The following is a 25,177-nucleotide window of genomic DNA, read 5'->3' on the forward strand; positions in this document are numbered from 1 at the left end:
TCTTAAATTCACTGCAGATATGAGACATGTTTCACAACAATATATTATTTTCTGAAATTGCTTTTTGATTTTAAAATTGTAAACATGAATTTGTTATACATGTGTAGCTATATCAGGATGGGAAAAAGTAAGTTTATGGTCCAAGAGAAGTTATAGTTATTTAGGCATGTTTTCCACTATAGTTAAATTTATTCAAATGAATAAAATGTTTCTGCAGAGAAAGCAATTTTGCTACCCTCTATTTTCTAAAATACTTAGTACTATAATAGGTTTTGTTCTGGATAGGAGACCCTCTAGAATATGGCGTCGGGTGCTGTATTGAATGAGAGTGTGGCCTAGTGTATTGGAAGTTGGATCGCAAGACAATTAGGCAAGACAATTTACTTATGTTTGCCTCTCTCCACCTAGGTGTACAAATTGGAATGGAAGTACATTAATACCGGTGTAATAATGTGAAAGCATCATTGAACATATGGAATTTGCGCTATATAAATGAATACATTACATTAATCTAACAAAAGTTAATTAACATTATTTGACTGTAATTAGAAAGTAATAATAAATGTTGTCTATTGTGCTAATGAACCTATTATTCTCAAAGCTAGGTTTCATTTTTATATAACATAATAGAGATAACATAATGGTTAGTTTGGATTCCTCCAAGTGAGTGCATCACAGAAAAAAAATATCAGTCCATGCGAGATACATGCTTGTGTTTTTAGAGGGCTGCTTAAATGATTAGAATCAAGCTATTTTTCAAATTTTTACCGTTTAATAATAATAATAAGATTTATACAGCGCACATATCCACTAAAGTGCTCAAGGCGCTTGTGAAAACCATGAAACATATTAACCTTAAACCTAAATACTATTGATAAATTTGACAAAAACCGAAAAAAAAAAACAAGACCAAATCGAACCCACATCACTGCTTCCGTTTACCAGCAATTTAAGGTGCATAGACCAGCCAGTACATAACTCACAGGTGTTCTCAGTGATGTGGGTATCTAGCTAAACAAATTAAACCTGTTTAAAGAGGAAAACAAATTTCCATATAGTATTTAATTTGACATGAAATGCAGGAAAAGTGTCTACTTTAAAAAATAGTATTCTATTGTTTTTTTAAACGCCAACAAAATTTAACTTTATAGAGGAGATATTAGCAATGTTTTTTCCACTTTACGACTACCTGTAAACCATTTACAAATTGTGTATGTGACATTAACTATTTTTTTAATACAATTTTTATTTCATCAACAGGAATAATTATACTTTCTATCATTTCACTATTAAAATGGTCAATAACCATAGTAATTAGCAATGTTTAGGTGCATAAATGAGTGTCCCACTTGTATGATATTGAGCTAGAAATACAAATTGCCCTTAAGACTTCAATTCTGTAGCAAAGTATTCCTCCGCGATTTATATGATCTTCATTGTATAAAAAAATAAGATGACCTAGCATATTTCTTTGATAATATCTTGCGGCATAAAATTTAAATTGCTATGTATTAGATGTTGTATCTGATTCACAGATGATTCATGGATATATATGTATGCTAAAAATGATGTGGATACAAGTCACATAATGAGCTCAATAACTCTCAATTATCAACAAATTTCTTTCTGGAATTTTAATAAGTGTAAATTTTCATGCAAATAGAAAAGGATGTGCTGTCAATCTAAACATTCAATGAAATAAAATGTTAACAACTTAAGAAATATGTTCTAGATACATTTATAATGAGAGTTACTCAAACTTATTGTATTTCGTTGACATTTATAAAACTTATGAAATTCGTATTCGAAATTCGAAACAAAATGTTAAAAAAAAATTACACCAAAAAAAAAAGTGTAAAAATATTTATTTGTTCTCTCCTTTAAATTTATTATTTTTTACTCCCATTGATTATGAGTGGCCAAGCGGTTCAGACACGCATGCACGGTGTACTTGCACAACACTTGTTGTGTAGTCCAGGTTGGTTTCATGTTTGACTTGTAGGAACCCTTACAGGCAATGAATTTTGTTGTATGTGTAAAAATCCACTGCATTTTTAAACGATTGTCACTGTATAAAGCCAATTCCAAATAGATTATCCATTATGGTAAAGGTTTGTTTGACAATAGAGAGGTTTCGCAATCTTTCGAATACGATAACGAAAACGGATACGTCACGCACACGTATTCGTTTTTCGTAAGCCAGTAAAAATCTGTTTCGCATGGCAACGAAATATTAAGGGCGCCGTCCAAAACATGACTGCGGTAAATTTGAGCGAAGTGCAGGTACGTGTTGCTTGGCTGCCTAGGCCTAGCGTAACATCAAAGCGAGTGAGGACTTTAAAAACTGCTATTTATCATATTTACCTGGCATTTTAGTAAATTACTTCAGTAAATTACTTTCAATAAATCTATAATTATATTATAATCATGAATCATTCCTGATTCAAATGCAAAATGTGAAAAATAGATCAAAAACTATACTCGTTTTGTAATTACGAATATGACTGGTGATATTCGTCAACACGAATACGCTTTACGAATATGAAATGGGGATCAGCTCAAAAGTTTCACAAATGTGTGACGTATCCGTTTTCGTTACCGTTTTCGTAAGGTTGCGAAACCTCCCTAATACCTTGCTTCATTTTTGCATCCGTTTATTGATAATTGTTGTTTCCAATAATTTCAAATTTGCAAAAACATTTTCATTTTTGTTGAATTTTCAGGTACAATTTGCGATATGCATTATTAAATCTTGAATAAACTTGTATAAAAGACAAGCAAACTCTCTTGGTAAAACAGTGTAGACTAAAGTGTTGAATTTTCAGGCACAATTTGCGATATGCATTAATAAATCTTGAATAAACTTGTATAAAAGACAAGCAAACTCTCTTGGTAAAACAGTGTAGACTAAACATCGTTAGTTTCATGTTTTGCCATGATCATTAAGGAGTTATCAAAACACATTAGTATGTTCTAGACTAATCACCCCTTGGGACCTAGTCTGATCATTGAAGGTTTAGTGTGTAACTTTCTAGGTTGAACAATTTTATTTTTTCACCAAATACAATTTAATTCATGTCACTTCAAAATTCATGTTTTAAAAAATCTTATCAACTTGTATCGAGTAAGTTTCAAGTTTACATTCACATCACCTATCATTTTAATAATCTGTTATAAGTCATTACAGTAGGGCCCAACAATCTAAGATACTTTATGGAGAACAAGAAAGACATAGTTGTAATTGTATTAAACTATTGTGGAGTAGTAGCTTTGCGTCAGGGATTTGAGTAATTGGTCAGATGTTTTTGCCCTACTCTGACGAAGAGTAAAAGAGAAGAAGAAAAACATAATTATTAAATTGCATTGTGTCTATCTAGTTTTTAAATATATTATTCTCCCGAAAAAAAATTTGCTTTGTTGTTTTTATTGCCATTTTATTGTCACATACTGTAATAGAATATTCACTTTAATTACATATTGGATCAATAACAATTATTACATGTTTTTGGTTGAATTTATAATTGTTTATTTTGTCTCTTTTTAAGTTGAAATTTTTTTTTTCAATTCTTTTTTGATTGTTCATATTTTCGGGGAAAATACATCTTTAAATATATATTATACAAATTTCATAATACCTCAATGACATTAAAATCTGTTGCAATGTTCATGCATTTCAATGCAACATAACAAGACTTTATGCAGATCATGATATTAAAGAGAATAAATTCATTGTGTCTAGCATTAATATTATATGGATTTAATTAATTCAATGACATTTCAACCAATGATTAATGGTTTTCTGAATAACCTGAAGGAAAAATGGAACGCAATATCAAGTTCCTCTTGAAACTTCTAAGGAATATTTAGTTTTTCAAAAGACAGCATGAGCTACTTTCATTTATATAAACAACAACAGTGCTAAAATGATGTTGTTAAATAATGGAAATCATATAATGTTAATGAATGAGAATGTGAATGTAGCTTTACAGAATAAGCATAATATAACGACATTCTTAACCATACTTTATCTCCTTTTGCATGGTGGCCACAAAAATCTTTTGATGTTATTTGTATTCTTTATTAAATGGAAATAATGATAAAAAATGTTTTCATAAATATTTAAATTATATATAATTATATAAATATACTGTATTTGGAAAAATAATTTGTAATTAACTTACATACCATGGCCAAAAAGATTGATCTACCCCCTGCAAATGTAGGTGTACTGGATTCTAGGAAACATCTCAAATAAATCGATAATTCTCAAATTTATAGATCAAAGTTAGATATTGATGTTTCTAGATGAGAAATAGAACTAGAAAACTCAAATCGTGAAATCTGGAATTTTGTAAATCTAGAAATGTCCGATATTTAAGTTTCTGGATCTAGAAGACTTATGAAATCCTTTTCGTGCCATCTAAGTATATATTTTACTATGTTGAAAGTTAATGTCCAAATTGTTTAGTTTTCGCTAATAAATATACTTAAATTGCATGAATATAGAGTTTTGTTAATGTTTAACTTGTTGTGAACAGTCCTTTTCAGAATTTAACAACAGGAATGTAGTTAATTTATCATATTAAATGTTTATAAAAAAATGCCCACCATTTTAATATTTTATTTAGAAATTTGATAATTTATTTCATTTATGTTCATTGTTTTGAAAAACATTTCCTTTGCTTTTTTTAAAAATTAGCTTTTTACCAATTTATGTCTAAAACCATCTGTATGAAGTTAGATATTAGCGTTACAGTATATGTTGATAAAGATATCAAGGGATTAGTAACCAGGAATTGTACATTATAGATCCTGTACTATAAAATATATTTCAGGTCATGGATGTAATACAGTTTCTCTCTGCATTGATTTTTATTGTTTATTGATTAATAAACCTCAAAAGCAAAGTGTATTAGTAGGATTATTATTGCAATGTAATATTGTTCATCTGTTTCAAGTTGAAAGCTCTCCGGATTACTCCTCTCCCCAGATTCTCATTTTCAAATACGCACATGGGTATTTCGTAACAATCAATAAAGGTTGAAAGTGTACTAAGTTGAGTTGTTAATTAATAGATACGAGACCGATGAAAGCTCCTGAATACGACTGATAATTCCCCAGTTGATTGGTGTCTCTAATTGATTTCCCTGCGGAACGTAAGATAGAGAGATGTCCGCCATAGTGATTCATGTATCAATAGCGATAATTATCGTCTCTGTAGATGAGTACAGGTGTCATGGACCTGTCATTGTTCTTTTTACATGTAATATCATCACCTCAGGTGTTTATATCTAATGTACATTTACCTTCGCTGGAATGATGGATTTTAATGACTACCTCCAGTATCAATTAATATATAAATATTAAATCAAAATATAACATTTCCATAAATGGCATGTTTGTGTTTTTATACCAGCGATTATTAAAAACTTTATTATAAATACAGTATTATGCAAATTTGTATAATTTATTTATATATTTCAAATATATTTATAAACGATGCTCCATAGAATAAATTAAATTTTCAATTTCATCCAAGGTTTCTCTTCTGGGACATTGTTCCTCTGATCTGTTTTTAACGACTATTATATAAATAATTAATATTTATAAGTTAACTGATAGACTTAGTTAAAAACCTTATGTTCTACTCGACAAGGTGGAGCCAAGTAAGAAAGTCAATCTTTCAATGAATGAAAATATTCTTCATATTCAGTAAATATTTATTATTATTATTTTCCGACATTATTGTAAAATGTAGTGTCCCCCAAAAACATAAACAATTAAGATTATTAAAATCAGACTTTGAATAGGCCAGTTTTAATAAAGGTATCTCTTCTATAGAAAAAATGAACAACAAATAATGATTTCACTTATAAAAAGACGAAATAAACAGTTAAATTTTACCAAGAAAATGAATAGCTATTATGTGACATTGAAATGGCATAAATGACAACAGGGGGACAATCTTAATGTTCTCTTTGAATTGAATATATAATTAAACTTTAATTACTTCAAAAGAAGATGTACCATCAAAATACAGCTTGAATCCAAGTCATAATGCTCCAGTATTATGCACTTGTACAATTTCCTCAGTGCAGTTAAACAGTAATTTAAGTTGGCTGATAATGATACCTTTTACATGTTTCCATTATCTATACATAGCAATTATCTATTGCTATGTAATCGCATACTGTTTAAATTAAATGCATCCAACTTGAGATCAGCAATATCTTATATTATTAAAACTGTGTGCACTTTGAAAGCTTTTATAAATAAACTAATAAAGCAACTTTAATGCATTTACTGTTCCCTCATTTCAATCAGGTTTAAAGCAGAAATTTTAAATTGTGTCTTAAAGAATAAGACTGTTGTAAAACAAAATATACTTTTTATTTCAACTATTAAAGGTTGAAGAACTAAAATTTAAGTGCACTATTTTTGTTTTGTTTATTTGTTCAACCAGCATAATATCATTAAAATAACATACACTCATATAAAAATGATAAATGCTTGGCAGTGACATTTTAAGCAAAATATATCATTGTAACAAACTCAAATGAGCCAGCTACCTCTCCTACTATAACAATAATTTTAAAATGTATTGAGCTGCAGCAGTTCTTTTAAAGAAAAACAAAACATAGTAAAAGTAATATTTTCTTGTACTTCAATGTGTTTTCTTCTCACTTTTTATGATGAAGATTCATGTGTACTCCAAAGTACCCATTGCATCCCTCGGTGCCCCAGTGCATTTTAAAGTTTTGTTCCAGTGTTCTGTCTATCTTAGCCCTTGTCATGATGCACTAAATTATATATAGTTTTTGGGTTTGATTCATCCTAAAGCAACCCAACCAAAGTACCTATTAAAATATAATAAGTGGGTCAAGAATAGATAAAATATAGCAGCTGAATGAACTTTTTCTGCTTAGTTGATATGAGAGGCTAATTAATCTGCTCGTATTCCCTGTAGACCGATAGTTAAAGAAAACAAACCTACCTAGCAATTCCTTAGGCATTTAATGATATTGATCTTTACATTGATTTCATAAATCTAGACCTGAAGACGAACAAATAAAGTTGGAATGACAGAATTATAATGGCGCGAACCTTAATGTACATATCAAAGAAAAAGAAATGATATAAAATTTGTCAGATAGGATTTAAAAGTATACAATTATTTTTTTATGCATTATTGTTTTAATTTTTTTATTTATTTACTATTTCAGATTTTTAATAAAGAGTTCTATCTTTTTACATATTTAATTTCAATTATAAATAGAATAGTACCCCTTTCACGTTGCCTAGAAAATCTGAGGAAGTGTACACACGCACTGGGACATCAGCAGCATTTTTATGGTGTGTGCGCGTGTGTGTGTGTAAACTCCATACTTTTGCTAGACGATATTTATCAGATATTCATATAGGACAGAAATTGGAAAACTAGGATAAATTTGGTGAAAACAACTTTTGTTATACGATAAGTGGATGGATCCTGAATTTGGGCCAATTCAGGCTCCTAATTTATATATATATATATGTTAATTTCATCAGTTTCTTTCTTGACATTCTTCTTTTAAGTCCTGAATTCAGCACTGTAGGCCATATAGCCAAACGCTCCATAATGAATCAAGAACTGCTTTTGAATGATCTAGATCGTAAATGGATTTTAAATCAGTGATTAATCTGTTTTTCATGGACCAAAACAAAAGTTGGTCAACAGCATTTAGTCAAGTTAGACTAATTGATTTAGATAGTTTTAGATGAACTTTATTTATGAATTACAATTACTTTGTTAAGTTGTAGATTGAACTCTAAAGTTCTTTTTATACAGGTTAGCACTTGCTGTTTGACACCATATGCTAGTTTTCTATTCTACTATTTCTCAAAAGAGTCCAAAACAAATAAAACTATAAAAGTTTTTTTGTACTTTACGAGGCAGGCATACAGATAAATAATAGCACAGTTGAAGATGCTGGTAAAATATATATTTTTAATAATATAAAGTATTTTAGATTAAATTTACAATAAAATTTTACACCATTTACAGTAAATTAATATTTGTTATTACTATATTCGGTTAGACTTTCAATTGATTCTATTTACAAGTTCTATGAAATAATAGTAGGTATTATAGCTATAAAATTTGCATCTAAGCTAATAAATAGGTCGCATATTTCAGAAAAAATTGATGCATGAATTTAAACAATTTATTTTATAGTATCGGTAAAGTTGAGCAATCCTTTGATCAACAGTAAAAAGAAAATGTACTGTAGAATACTGAATTAGACATGTGTTTGTGTATTGTCGCTTTTCTTTCAATACATAACATCATTTTACAGAACACATTGTTTATTGTATTTTTTGCTCATAAATGTGTAATTAATTGGAAAAATACCACAGATACCAGTAAAATATAAGAAACAAACATATGTATATATATATAAAACCTGACTCTCCAAAAACCGTAATCACTAACTACCAAAATCAACTTTCTTCCAAAACCCAACTTTCTACAAAAACATGACTCCCTCCTAAAATCAAACTCTCTCCGCCAAAACCTGGCCCTCTCATAATTCCAGACTTTCTCCCAAAACCTGACTCTCACCTAACCTCCTCCTATAACTCCCTATGACTTTCTCCTAAAAGTTGGCACTCTTTCCAAAACCTGACTATCTCCCAAAAACTCTAGGAAATTCAGAAAAATTTGGAAAACTCTTGCGAACCAGAATTTCCACAAAGTCTTATAGTTCCCATATTCATTGATATTGAGACTGCATTACAGTATGAGACAAAAAGCAGACATTTTAGTCTGGACCAATGGTGTCTGTGGTGGTATTGGAAGAGTTGTCTATTCCAACGTGACTAAAAATCCTTGATGAATATTGTTGTTGGTGCGTGAAATTGTAAGCTTAAACAATCAAGGGCAATCAATGTAACTGATAGCAGTTGGCAGAATAATGCCAATGATTGCTTATTGATTAACCTTCTATCATTCTTTTCATTTTGGGAGGTGTGAGAATCTTGATGATGTCATCACTATTTCATACTGAATATATTATATAATCATCAAAATCTAATTAGCTCAATAAAAAAATAATGATGAGAGTGACAATATAAGTAGAAAGACTGGTAGGCCTACCTAGATCATTAATACAGTATTCTTTTCATTAGTATGAAAGAGTTGTTATGTATTTAGTAATTTCTGTTACAAGTTTCAAAGATTAAAAAACTTTATTATCTAAATTGGCATACTAGAAATAGCTATCTAGAAACAAATTTAGCAAAATCTATTACTAGGAGTACATCATCAGTGGGTAGGGAACACAGGGACCAAGTTCTTCAAGTGAGTTGGAAAAGAATGATTAAAGAAAGGATGTGTGAACATCTTCTTCTGTAGACCATGAGAGACCAAACCAAAAACTGTTTTTTATTATTACAATAAAAATACAATACAATACAAATTGTTCTTATTCTGCAAAGCTCTTTCAATATATTAAAAGTACTAGTCTCCCAATAGGTTTAGATTTTAAAAAAAATAAAAACAATGCAAGTATAAACAAGAAACAAAAACAACAATTGTAAATTCAACTAGACTAAGTGCTTCTTGACTTTTGCGTATATGTTTTATTGTTCTCTACGTAGCTGGATAAGGCTGGCTCTAGCAAAATACACTATCTAAATGTGAATTATTATATCATTAAGAGTATACTGTAACTAATCCCGGCATCAAACATAGTGTTTTATATAATTAAAAATGTTCATCTGGTTTTGGATATCCATGAGTTAGTAGTTTGTTTTGAAGAAGCTGTCCGAGCAGGACAGCGAAACTGTCAAGCAGGTTAGTTTCGCAAACTTTTGGTTTTTCAAAACGAGCTACTAACGCATAGTGTTTTATAGTTATTTTTTAAATATTGCAGTCAATTTGAGATTTGTTTGTGCTATTGTAAGGACTTTACCGGAAGAGGTTTTAGAAAACATTTTATATACATATCTGTATACAATTCTTTATGTTACACCAGTAATTAGGTACTAACGTGTATGTACGTGTTTGTATTCATTTTTATATTTAATCAAGGAGCTTATTTCTCCATGATTTAATACTGTAATATATATAGTTGTGTACTTTTTTTTAACTCTGGTAATCAGATAACCTTTGACCTTTATTATGGAAATTCAGCAAAATCTTATTAAATTCCCATATGATTTCAAATTTGATTTTTATTGATGTGAATCTTTCTAGAAGATTAATTGTAGTATCTTGACATGTGTAACGTTTGAAATTTCTCTGTCAGTACATACATGAACGTTCTATCGTGGAGAATCGTTCTATCAATCCCATCTCCATATTGTTCTTTGCCAACATGTGTGTCAAATAATAATGCAAGAATCAATATCGCACGCTTACCTGAGTTTGATAAACTTGATCGCAAAGCCAACGTTAATTAAAACCTCATTAGCATACAAATCCACATCATAAAGTTTGCCCTAATGAGTATGTGAATAGGCAATGAAGGAGAACTGCAGAATTATGTTTGATATTAATGTAAGCCCATAAGGCCTATTCGTTTATTCTACTTATTAAATTCTATGAATAAATACATCTTTAATGTTTCTAGAAATCATGGATACTTTAATAATTAAAATAAAATTGTAAATTTTTAAATGTAATCGCCAAAAACAATTTGTAACATATATATTTTAGTAAAATGTTATATTTATATGCATATATCATTTTAAAATATGGGGTAAGTGCACCATTGAAAATAATAGTGTTTAGTATACCTTTTTTATATTTGTGTTATAATGTTTGTTTATTTATTTCTCTATTTGTGTTGTTTATCTTTGTTATCTCATCTTTTAAAAGTTTGTATTTTCATGTTTACATGATATTTGTTGGTAATGTTTTGATGGTCATTAATGTTTTTGTATGTATCAGATATTTGTAAAAAGTAGTTTTGTATTCATGAATTTTCGTATACAGTTAACCCTTCCTAAGCACACCCTTCTCATAACGGGAGAGTGTTAGAGTCGCTATGCAATCAAATTTTTCAGATTGCAAGGGAGAATAACAAACATTTAAGGCCTTTATGAAATGTTTTGGGAGTTTCTGGTTTCAAAATGGCTGAATTAATTTACTGTATTGACATCATTTCATTAACTATGATACCACACATTAATGAATGGTTAAATAACTTTAGTAATTCACTTTTAATAAAGATATCTTTTCTTTTTATTGCACGCTGCAGTTGAAACAGTATCAAGTAAGTATGGCATTTCATTATTTTTTTTGGATTGATATTTTGTTATCTATATTATCTTTCGTCAAATGTTACAAGATAATGATGATGAATAAGTATAGATAGTAAAGAGAATGAAGGTAATTGCAAGCAGACATTATAAAGAATGACTGATGAGACAAAAAATGAAAAGACTAAAAGTAATCATATTGTAGAGTTTCTTACAAAGGATTTAAAAAAAGTAATTATTTGATTATGAATATGCATGGTCATAAAATAATTTGTTTACGTTATGTTCTAAGGTGTAGATGAAAGAAATTAGTTTTTCATAAAGGTAATTCTTCTGAGTAGTTCTATCTTTTGATACAGTAGAACCCCTTTTAATGAAAAGACCTAATATAGTAAATTATAGTTTAAACCAATATCCATTTGGTCGTAGTGTTAAAGCATATTTTCCCAGGAGTTTTATGGGAAAGTGTCCGGGGAAAGTGTCTCCTTATGAGGAATGTCTTCTGTAGTGGTGTCTTTATTTATCTAAAAAAAATCAAGATATACTCATAACATGTAAATGTAAACTGTGTAATACCATAATACTAAAAGTTATCAACTAATCTATGTCTTATCCTTTAAGTCTTTTAATTTCCTTTGGTTGATACATAGAGACCATTAGACACCTGAATACCTTGCTATGCATGTTGTTTATGATAACATCGAATATCTAGCTAGTTCACTATCATCATTAAATGAAATTAATCAAATACTGCAAATGAAAATTGAACTTTTTGTTACTACAATATATCAAACCCTAGTAAGCCTTAGATAAAGTGTAGTTCATATTGTTTGGGAGTTCTGTATTCAAGAAAAACAATTTTCAATTCCGAAGTTAACTGCTTGTGTAGTTTGATGAAGATAGTTTAGAACTGTATCTTTTAAAGACGATTATACCACCTCATACAGATATTAAAGAATTAAGACTAAATTATTTTAATTGCATACCCAATATTAAATAATTTTTTAAATTTTAAAATTATATTCATAATTTATTTGCAAACAATTTATTAAAAATATATTTATTCAGTTGTTTGAAAGTTAATATTACAATATTGTTAAGTTTATACTCCTGATTAAAATGATGAACCACCATGATTGGCAAGTTGGGTATAGAAGGATAAATAAACGTTAAAAAATTTTAAACTAATATAGTGAGGTCTTGTCTTGCTGTTCCACTGTGGCAAAAACCTAATATTTAAATTATAAATATGGTAGACATAAATAAATATTATTGGGAAATTATTTTATTATGATTTTATACCCAATTTGGTTGAAGATGTCTGTAATTTCTTAGTACCAGTGTAAAATATTCTTTTTAAATGATTCAAGGTGGAAAGAAAGTTACATACTTATGAATTTTGATACCATTATCAGTGTAGTCAAAATGAATTCACATTTATCACATTAGAGAAAGATGTTAGCACATAAAATATGGATAATTGTAATTGTAAGATAGAATACATATACAATAATAACATTACATTATATAGCATTTGGAATATCATTTTGATATCTTTCTGAATTTCTTTAGTTTCTTTAAAAGAGGATATAAATTGTGTTGTGATCAGCGGTGTGTGGCAGGTTGCCAATCTCAATTTCAGATTGATGCTGATGTAGACTAGTTATCGATCGTTTCATATGTTATGTAGGTCGCACAAAGACAATTCATTCAAATGTTTACATGTAATAGTGGTATAGAAGGGATTGCTAGCAAAGTTAAACTTGCCACTAGCGATCATGAGCCTTATAGCTAGGATTTTTGGAAGCAGAGGTTGAGTTTGCAATTAAGATTTCACTGCTGTCACCTAACAAATCCATAAAAAAACTGATTTGAAAGCTGATACTGATTTCTCTATAGTTCATGTAAATTTAGGCTACCTCTGTATTTTAATTTAACTGTTGTCATAATAATATTTTGTAGTAGAAGGAACCTTTGACATGACATACAGTATACAAAAAAATAAGGAAACCTTTCCCGTAATGCACTACAAAAATATAATAAGAAGTTGTTGGAAATAAGGACCCGTTTCTACTGAGCATAAATACAGATTTCAATAGTGTATTTTCTTGCCAATACAAACTGATCCATAAACAGAATTGATTTTGAATAAGGTTTTAGAAATCCCAATTGATTCCACACTCAAACAAAACCAATATAAAAAAAACAATTAAAAATCGTTATCTTTATTATAAAAAATTACTAAAACCTGTTTAAAAAAAAAGTTTTTCAGTAGAAATAGGCAAGCACTAAATGAACCCTACAGCTGACACTGATTCTGTGGGTGCGGAGGAGGGAATTAAAAACTAGATTCTAACAGGTCTACATATACAGTGATTTGGGGCTTTGACATGTCTCTACCCCAGTGGCTATGTACAATACTAAATCTTTGGGAATTGTTTTATTGGATCTATTAATTATTTGATCTTCCTCTTTTTTATAGTCCGTAACTGTATTAGGTTTTTTTCCAATAGCGTTATAAAACTATGGTAACCCATTAAAAATTTCTCTAGGATATGTGATAATATATTATTAATTTGAATAATTGATCAAAATACTAGAAAATTAGTATGGACACTAATAATGCTTAGTCAATTTTGTTAAGCCATACAAAGATTCTACTTTACAAATTTAATCTCTTTAGATTTTCTTTATTCATTATTTTTTATCGATTTTAGATTTCTTGGTGACAAAGTGACAACTGACAGATAGACTGTTTCTTTTGAATGATACAATAGGACTATGAATATCAAATTCATTTATTTAACTTCTATTCATTTTTTATTGATTTTTTACCTTTGTCCGTCATTTTTTTTATCTAGGTAATCTTAAAATTTCTTGTAGCAATGTATTTATTTTGTCTGGTTTTGAATAAAAATCATTTTGTGAATTGTCACTATCGGTTTAAATGATGAATTCTATGACCCAGTTCAGTAGGAATACTATTTATTCCGAAAATCTTTTTGATTTGTTTAAGACAAATAGATTGATCCATTGTCATCTTTAATTTGTATAAAATAAAATATTTGTAAACTGCGGTAGCAATCAACGTACCCAGTTCTTAGTGTCTGGTGCCATTAGCATCTGAAAAAGAATATACAATTATTTAATCATAGGCCATCTTTTCTGTATTTTCTTCTGAAATTCAAAGCGACATTGTCAAAATGAATCCCTTTCCATAAGAGATGTGCGATAGTAATACAATAGAATTAAGGGGACAATATTGATACCAAACAAAGTGTCCCCTAAATAGTGGTGACCCCCTCAACAGAGGTTAATCATAGTGTTAAAAAACATATATTGCCCTTGGAAATTGTCCCCAGTGGCGTAATGTAGGGGAAAAGGCCCCTGGTTTACAAGCATTCTGGAGCCCCTAGGGTTAGCCAGTGAGCTGTCCAGAGGTTAACCAAAGTATGGGTTCTACGATATATATAATAATTGTAAAAGGCACTGGCTTATGTGTCAATTTGTCTTCTGCTAAATCACCTCTGAACTAAAATTTAGTGGTAAGATATGAAACAAGGTTCGCTATTACGTCTGCTTTATTTCAAAACAAAGATCAAAGTTATTGTTGCCTCTGTTCTGTAATGACTGAGATCCCTGTCACATAGGAAATTAGTACCTTTTGTGTATAATAGCGTCCAACCTACTGACACAGAAGCCATCCTTACCTAAATATTGCCACAATTTCTGTGTGAAAATGGAAGTAATGTTTATGTTGATTCTTTTATTGGAAAGAAAGACTGCCATTTTAGGCTTACTTTGGTGTTATACTGGTAATTACACATTTTTACTTAAGTTATCTTTAATTAATTAAACAATGTAGATCTTCAATAATGTTTGTAAGCCCAACTCATCATTTAGGTATTAAAATTCATAAGACATCATCTTAAAAAGAGAAAAAAGCACGATTTAATTTATTAGGTATTTTTAAATATTGATTTTGTATATTGTCTACATTAGAAAACGTCCATGTGCATATACTGCGAAAATGAACACGGCAGAGACGCCATAGTAAATAATGTTTTATTGATTTTGGCTGCGAGCATGTTATTTCTTTCTAATATTGGCACCAATTTTAACAACTATTGTTAGTTTTACATAGTAAAAGACAATAGCTTGGAAACAATGCTATCCCAGGTCAGGAAATTACCAAAATTGATTGCTATAGCATTTGCTAAATGAATCAAAAATTAAATTGCTTTTTTTAGCCTTTAGCCTTTGATAAGTAGTTGTAATATTCTTTTGTAGAATGATATGCTTAAGTAGATAGCTTAATGTTATATTATCTGCTTGATTAATCTTAGTTTTTAGGAAGAAGAAGAAAAACTTATAATTACTAAGATACTAAGAAATCTTTTCTTTCAGGATTTGTTCTCATGACAAAAAACAGCCACCTTTAAGAAGGGTAGTAAATTAATTTGTTTATGGTTATCAACAAAAATATTAGTATTTAAACTTGTATTTTTATTAATTATGTATTTAATTTGTAGTGTCCAATCAAAAATCTGTATAAAATTGTATTGAATAATATATATATCATTTAGAATGGGTATAAATATAATAATTAGGTTAATTTGTTCACAAAATCATTGGAATTTCTACTTAGTTCATTTAATATTTAACCTAAAACGTGTACGGAACTTTGTACTGTTTGTTCATTGGAAAAAAGATTTTCTGTAATGTACTATGATATTAGAGTATCAATCTGACAACCAGACATACTTTATCTAACATTACATGCAGGAGATCAGAAACCAAGTAAAATAATAGGCCAAAATGACACTGTTATTTTGTAGACCTATGGTTTTATAGGAAAGAAATACACCCATTTCCCATTTTCTCAAATACTGTAGTAATACTTTCTAATGAAAACCTGCGAGAAATGCATTTTAATTTCTTCTTTTACTTTAATTACTTTCTGCATTATGTCATATTTATTTACTATTTGATGATGTAATGTGGTTCTAAGAAAATGCCTTTTAGTGTTTCGAGACAATAATTAATACTTACCAACAATTTGTATTTATGAGTATCTTACTGAATACAATAACAAATTTATATATATATATTATTTATATTATAATTATTCTTTTTTTTTGGATTGTATAATCAAATCACACTTTTGCTTTATTACAATTAAGATAAACTTAATTCTCAAAGTCACCTAGCTACATAATTTTAATTACTTACTAAAATTAAGGCTATGGAATAAAATTGTTATTTTCCAAAAATGTGTGGCCTTTTGAAATTAGTACCCTACCTTATTTATTCGCGAAACGATTATTTGATAGCATTATAGTAAAAGTATACTTTAGTAATTTATATTGTAAACTGGATCAAGCATTGAATGATGTGTGCCACCAATATAAAGGTGATTCCTGTGAATAAATAAAAATCTGTGAGAATTATCACTGTAAAATAACAGCACTCAATGTGAACACTGGAATGTTGAATTAACTTCATAATTAACTGTCAATTGTTTATTTTGCTTAAACAAGCATTCCCTCCATTATCTATTGTGTTATGAAAATGGGCATTTGTTTAGATTGACAGAACTGAAGTTTATATAAAGCGCATGCTGAAATCCAAATACAATTTGCATCGTTAAGTTGGATGGTAATTAACAGCATAAATAATTATATGCAATTATGTTTTAATTGCTCTTTTGGGATTAGTAAGTTCAAGACCTTTAAGATCTGACTTTTCTGTCCTTGGATAAGATTCTTTATTTTCAATGCCTCATCCTTTAGATTGGATGTTAAGTGGTGCACAAAAAGTACATTTTTAAACAGTAAGGTTTTGTCTCATGGTGTGTTCTCTGTCATTGAAGTTGGCCTATAGTGGGCCCAATCCAAATTAAATAACCAAATTATTATTTAGGGTTTTACACGCTTAAATGGATTCAAGGCATCTGATTGGTTTAAAGTTAGGCAGTAGTAAAACTATAATGTAGGGGTGTCATTTAACTTCATTTGAATTGCTTCGACTGTGGCTCATGTATTCTCTCTCTCTCTCGTATAAAACGGTAAATAAATTTCCTTGAGCATCTTGGTTTTTAAAAATAATTATTGACCTCTTCTATGTTTAACTCAAACATATACTTGCAAGTTAAGAAGACGTTGATTACAATAGCAATATTGACAATTGAATATTGAAATTTATCAACGCAGAGTGTCACTTACCGATCATTTGTCATTTAGTGTCAATTTTCATTAATTAACAAGCCAACTGTTAATTAACACTGAATATTTGATTTGTAGCACGTAAAATCGAAGAATTTATGTTTGCTGAGATATTGAGTTAGATCATTGGTATATTTATTTTGTCGTATGGCATTCTTAGTTTACATATTTAATGGAAACAGGAGTGTTGCAATTTTGCAGTTTTAATCATCAATAATTTCACTCATAGAATACAGTTTCATTAGTGGTTTTTATAGTATATAACACTTCTATTAAAATTGAAACTTCTGTATAATTGAGGGATTATTTTTTAATTGTTGGTAATAAACTCACTCCAACCACTTTAACATGCACATTTGTTAAGAGGAAAACAAATTAAATTGGATGTCCTAAGTATTTTGTTGTTAAATATGCTATTTTAAATTTCACCATGAACAAGCAAAAAATAGTCCAATTTTCTGACAAGAAATGGTTTTTTGGGTTGAATTTAACCATTTATGTTGTCTTTCTATAAATCAAAGGTTTTTTTTAAACTACCCAATGGCCTATTCAAAGTTGGATTTTCGTTTTCAGGTTTTTAGGGGACAATATATCTTTAAGATTATTACTCCAAAATGGTGAATCAGCTACCCACAACAGTACATTGATATATGTACTTAATATTTCTATTTTACATTCTGATGCAGAAATAAATTAGTTGGAATATTAAATTAGGTATAACACTGGGACAATAATGACTGCTATTTCTGTTTGATTTCATGTGTGAATATTAATAATAGATTATTCCTAGTATATTTAAAGCCAACTGTACATGTCAGAAAGATAACACTAAATGCTAAACTAAGAAAAGTGAACTTTCATATCATAACTGTTTTGTAATGTTTTATAACATTAAATTTTCGAAAATTCATAGCCGATTAGCATAAATCAATAGATATATAGGTCGCCGGGTAGTCGTGTATGCCTGTAGGGTAAAAGAAAAATCTATATTTCCCGTAAATTTCTTCTCGAGTTTGAAATAAAGGCTTGCATATCAAAATGATTTTGAAAAGAAATTAATCATCATTTCATATGGTGTAATGAATATGTAAATGGGAAATAGAGATTGATTTGTATATAATAGGTATATAATATTTGTTGATACAATGCTGATGCCGTGGTTTTATATCATATTTCAATATTAATCAATGATAATCAATATATTTGAAAGAATTGGTATTTGATATGTGAATGATTTTTTTAAATAGTGTAAATTATTGTACTTCATTTGATTAAAATTTCTTGAGTACATAAATATAATTAATAGATATTTTCATCAAACTTCAACTCAATTCTTGAACATTTATTTAGATAACAAAAAACATGAAAAGTAAAGTATAAATGTGGATATAAAAAATATTACCATGGACGCTAGTTAGAAGTAAGTACTTATCTCACTAAAGGACCAGAACAGAGATTAAAAAACCATTAACCTAAAACTTAAATTGCTAATTAGAATTACTAATTTTAAACATTTATGGCTAGATAAATAATGGAAACATTATCTTCCAACAGAAGTTAAATAGGCTTTTTATTACAGTAATATGATGAAAGAATGAAAATAATAAGAACTAGGCTATGTGTATTGTATTATTGACATTTTAAAGTGCACACTAACTGGATTTGGTAATCATTTCATTAATTGTATTCATCTGAAATAAAAGAAAATAAAAAAATATCATTAAAAATATAGAATAAAATACATTAAAAGATGTCCCCCTGAAAAAATAATTTGTAACAAATGTTTTTTTAATATGCCATTTTAATGTAACATAGTAGTTATCCACTTTGACCAAAAATTGGATCGAAAAAAAAATGTAAAAATGTTAAAATTGGCTGCCAGCCAATGGGTTTTTGGATAAATTTAACCATTTATTTTGTCATTTTATAAGTGAAAACATTATTTTTTTTGTTTTTTTTCTACAGAGGTGATTAACTTGATTAAAATAACAAGTCTGATTTAAACAATCTTTGTTTTTGAGGGACAATACATCTTTAAAAAAAAAAGCTAAAAGCTTGTACGTTGCTGATGACCTAAAAAACAATTACTAAACAACCATAAAACAGTCAATACAATTTTAATCTAGTTAAAAAATACATATTGTTATAACACAGTTGTGGTGACTTTTGTATCGTCCTTTCCACTATAATCACACCAGATACTGATATATATAGGGTACATTCAGACTCATTGATTAATAGTTGAGATCTATTTGAATTTTTCTTGATTTGTCAGTGATTTTCATGCCAGTCAGTGATTTTCATGTGTGATAAACTAAACATACCCATGTCCTTGCTATTCTGTATATGAATTGTTGAACATGCCACATATTTTGAAAACAGTTTTAGATCATTGGTTGCAAGTTTTATCTGGTCATATGAAGAAAGTAGCTACCAATATGTAGACTTGTTGTTCCAGACAGATATTTAATGTGTTTTCAAATACATAAACAGTGCACGTTTCGAAAAGAACAACATACAATGTTCATTGTTTACTATGATAATATTTTTAATAATCTAGATTATAGTTTTGTATTATGATTTTGTATCTGTACAGTTTATCAAGGTAATGCATTATCCTTGACAGATTCTAGGTAGCCCAAAGGTTTAATAAAATTAATTTTTGTTATAATATCAAAACATGTCATGCAGCACTTTAAGTACTGTAGCATGACTATGAAATTTAAATTTTATAAATTTTGTGGTTTTTTTAAGAAGCTTTAATTGTAAATGTTTTTATTTTTATTTTATTTTTTTCTGTCCATTCAAAATTTAAAACATGACCTATGAGGGAAAAACAAGGGGTGGGACTAGCAGATGTTCCTGCACAAAAAGACCATGATGGTGATATTATTATATATTTTTTTTTTTGGAAATTTATTCTTGGTCAAACATTATAGTGTACAAGCCTGTAGCCAGAATTTTTACAGGTGATTTGTTTTTCCACAAGGGCAAAAATTGGCATGAGCTAGGCTAGGATATTTACTTTCACTGCTAAGCTTAAAAGAGGGCACTTGAGAAAATAGGAGGGTTTGGCGTAAAACCTATTGAATATGATTTTGTTTTTTTTTTGCAAAAACGAAACATTAAACAAACAAAAAAAATAAATTTAGGTTAGTATGATTAGAGCATCAGTGTTGGCCATGATTGGCTATGATTCATAAAAAATACTAATAAAAACGTTATTCTTATATAGCGCTTCATGCACAAAGCCTCAAAGTGCTTTTCACATTATTATCCCGGTCATTTTTGGATAAAAAACATGAATTGAAACAAACTCCCATAATTTTGCAGCTAATAATCAGTGCAGTTGTGTTTTGACAGGTACCCATTTGAGACAAACGTAAATTAAGTGTCTTGCCTAAGGATACAAGCAATGCAGCGAGCGTTGGACTTGAACACTTGATCTCACGATTAGTAGTCCAATGTCCAAAACACTGCGTCACACGCCCTAACATAAAAACCATGGTTCCACCAAGGATGTGGTTATTATATGATATACTGCACTGTACCTAAGATATCTATGACACAGCCCATAGAGTATGTTTACTGCATAAGGCTATTATTAATGAATTAGATTATGAAGAATTTAATGTGATCAATAAAATAGATTAGCGAGCAAAAAGGTCAAATCTTTGGCAGGCCATAATATACATCTATATGTGCGACATATACTGGTGCCTTCCGCTCATAAAGCTGTATTGAAGAATACATTTCACACTTATGTGCAGTCGTATGCTACTAGCACACACAAGGGAGCACTATAAGAAAAGGAAAATCCATATGTAAAGAGCAGGCAGAATTTAAATCTAAGACTATAGCACATTGTCTTAGTATGTTTCTGCAATATGTTGTATACATTATACAGAAAAAGTAATTCCGACAAAAAAAGATAATTAAACCGTTTTCTAAGTATACATATTTAACCAGAAAACCACTTAGCTTTATATATATTTAGGTATATAAAACATCTTAAAGTCATATTTTTTTATTTATTTTTCTGCAATATATTATATACATAATATAATTACAACCAAAAACAAAGAAATATACGTAATATATAAAATACATATTTAGAAAAGAAACTACTTACTGTAACTTTAAAATTAGGTATATGAAATATCTTAAAGTGTATTAAGCATAAATATTGTTTTTGTATTTAGTGATAATTTAGTAATAGTGATAACATTTAATAATTCCCTACAATTTTTGCTTTTGTAAAAATAATGCGTATATTACTTTAAAAACATTAAACCAGGTCATTCCATGTATTAAATGTATGTTTTATGGTAAATTGTGATAAAAATAGAGAAACAATGCACTACGTAATTAGCTCATGTCAAATTTCCTCTTGTAGACAGTCTTTTTTTATGCATAGCCTAGCATAGCTATAGGTTTGTAGGCCTACCAACAGTAAATGTACAAACATTATTATGCTAAATAATTAATGCTAGTTTTCGAAGGGTGTTACACTGTGACCCTAGCTTCTGCTTGGTGAAATACAATTTTATGATAATAGCATATGCACGAAATGTGACAAAAATTCTCAAAAATAATAAAATTGCAAAATTATATATTTAAAGGGTATCACTTGATAAAACCAAATGCACAACGTAAATCATATTAATTATACACATGCATAATTACTAAACAAAAAAATAAAGGTCACGCTCGCTCTGTTCGCATTTATTTTACTGAGCAAGTGGTGGTCATAGTTCAAATAACCATGCACTTTAAAACAAAGAACCAATATAATATTTTTGTTATTTAATACATTATGCAAAAAAAAGAAGAAAATCGACCCAAATAATATGTAAAAAAATGCAATTTCAGTGATGCACAAAAAACTAGTGAACTACATCTTTCTATAATGTAAATCATTATCATTAATGTAATGTTATTGCTGCAATTAAGTTGTATATCATCTCTAATGATATTCTCTAGATAACTTTATGATCTAATATCGTATACTACAGCTATATGGAATACTATGTTCTGAACACTGCAACTATGATACCAAACATCAGAAACCGTATTAATTCGGCTAGGTTCAATAACTACAAATGTGTGTGTTGCATATTTTTTCCATTTGTAAAATGATATAATGATTCTATGTTAACATTAGGACTTTCTATTTGATTAAAATCTAGAAAAGTATTTAAAGTTTCACAATATATTTATGCTATATATGTATTATATCATTTGTGTAACTCAATAATGAAAGAAAATGTTGAAGTCATTACAATGTACCATACACACATTTATTCTAGAAATGTATTACTTGATTCAAAAAGAGATACATAACCACGAAATATTGATTTATATAAAAGGATGAATAATAACACTAATATTAAAAATGAATAATAGTAATATAACATGTTAAAGATGTATTGTCCCCCTGAAAAATAATTTTTACATTTTGTTTGTTGAATATGCCATTTTATTGTCACATAATAGTTATCCACTTTGACCAAAAATTGGATCTAAACAAAATTTATTTACCTGAAAAAATTGTAATGTAAAGCAAAAAATGGTCAAATTGTGACCTTTGACCTTACAACACTCCAACAATTTTATTACAGGGTAAAAATATTCTCTTTCTAAATATTTAGTATTTTATAGCAAGCATTTGTGACCTTTGACCCTAGACTTTCGACACTCCAGGATTTTTACTATTGATAAAGTTTAAAGACCCCTTCCCTGCAATTTTGGACGTTTTTTTGAAAAATAATACATATATATCACTTTAAAAACATTAAACCATGTCATTCCTTGTCTTAAATGTACGTTTTATGGTAAATTATGATAAAAAGTGAGAAACAATGCACTACCTAAGTAGCTCGCGGCGATCGACCTCTCGTGGACGGTCTTAGGCCTAGCCTAGCTAGGCTTAGTTTTGTAGGCCTAGCTGGTAAACATCGGTAATGTACGAACATCGTACGCTAGCTATATACCTAGCCTGACGTTGTATAGTTGCTGCATTAATTGTCTTTCTATTTTTGCCAGACTCCGTTGATACAAATTGGGGAAAACCCGGTATTTTCGCTGAAAAGTTAGGAGTCTTCCATTTGTTTTGGCCTCACGATCGATCGAAAAGTGGGCGAATTACAGGTGAAAAACAAAAATATCAATCCGCGCGCAATGCATTTTGGGATTTATAGCGGGCCGCTATAATTATTAGAATCGACTTATTTTTCACATTTTAACCGTTTAAAGACGAAAAAATTATCGCAATAGGACCATATAGTATTATTTTTACATTAAATATAGTTTGTGATCTTAAATTAGATCTAAAAAACGTAGGGAAGGGGGCTTTAATTAAAATCAGCCTAGAATAAACATTTCCTTTTTCTAATGATTTAGTACAGAGCCACATATTTGTGACCTTTGACATACCAACTCTCCACTCCATCCTAATAATTCATACGAATACATTAAAAAAATTTTCATTTATAAATACCGGGAATAAGAAATGCCTTTAGCTGCTACAATATCTTTCTCAACCTACAACTTGACATATCTGATAGATATAAAAATCTGTGTTTCAAGATTTCTGAAAAGTTAAATCAGGTCAGATTTCAATACATAGAACCATTAGTAGTTAAATTATATTTGAATTGACATTAAGATAAATCTAGTGCTGTGCTAGTAGGTAATAAAGCATTTAGGATATTGGCTAAAAGATCTAATTTCTACATTTCTTATTGATACTGCTGGCAATTTTCATTGAAATCAATTCTTAGAATATTTTACAAGAAAACGCAAATTTGTTCAGGCAGTCAACTTTTGTGCGAGTTCAAAATTGGTCTGTACGTTTACGTTAATGACTGACAATGCATTACTAGAAATTATTATTGTTCTTTTTAAACTTAAATACATTTTTAATACAAATGTACTGATTTCCAAAGTCGTTCAGGGACTTTTGATCTGCATTTTGTAACTACTCTAGTTATTTGTATGCAGTATAACTCATCATGGAGTTACTTAATGGTGAGATGTTTTTCTGTACTCTAACAGTATGCATTCTCAGTGGTAAAGAGGTATGAATACAAGCTAGTAATCTGGAGGTTGAGGGTTGGAGTTTGATTCTGAGAATTACTTGCAAATTTGTTTGTGTTACTTTAGTATGAAATACAATTACTTTCAGAGTAGGGCAAATATCTGACCATTATTTGTATTCTTGACAACATCTTTCCTTTCCTCAAATTCCCTTTTCAAAATAGATTACAGCAACTAAAGTGATGGTAATGCTTTATTAGCTAGTTCATGACTTAGACTATTTTTGCAGAAAAAAATAATTCCACTGTTAAATCCAGGTTGATCGATGTATATAATACACAGATATTAAAAATTGACACAGATATACAATAGGCTCCTTTTTCATGGTTATTCCAGTTTATGGTCATATGTTTTTGTCCAACTCCGACATTATTCTCAGTATATTGAGAAAACTTTGCGAAGAAGTGTATGTAGTAAGTAGTTAGGTTAGTATATTTGTATACAATACTTCTTTTCTTGTGTTGGATCAACAAAAAAGAACATCACATTCCTAGTCACTGTAGTTAAGAAGTGCTTTAGTGAATTGAGGATTTATTTGTCAAACCTGTTTGGAAAACTTTTTCTTGTTTTAATTTCATTTTCATTACAACAATAAGACAAATATTTGCTTA

The 25,177-nt window shown here is 29.1% G+C and overlaps 1 protein-coding gene across 6 annotated transcripts in view; it reads left to right on the forward strand.

Moving 5' to 3' along the window:
- LOC144852479 (neurexin-1a-like) overlaps nt 1–25,177 on the forward strand; it is a 122,865-nt gene that overhangs the window by 33,948 nt on the left and 63,740 nt on the right. For 5 of the 6 annotated variants that reach the window (XM_078710297.1, XM_078710298.1, XM_078710301.1 and 2 more), the window contains one exon: nt 11,244–11,258. The exons of the other annotated variant lie outside the window; for it this stretch is intronic. In XM_078710297.1, coding sequence (XP_078566423.1) covers nt 11,244–11,258 — 15 coding nt within the window. The remainder of the gene's footprint in view (nt 1–11,243; nt 11,259–25,177) is intronic. 6 annotated transcript variants of the gene reach the window in all.

Source organism: Antedon bifida, chromosome 9 (assembly GCF_963402885.1).
Source record: "Antedon bifida chromosome 9, ecAntBifi1.1, whole genome shotgun sequence".
NCBI lineage: Eukaryota > Metazoa > Echinodermata > Crinoidea > Comatulida > Antedonidae > Antedon > Antedon bifida.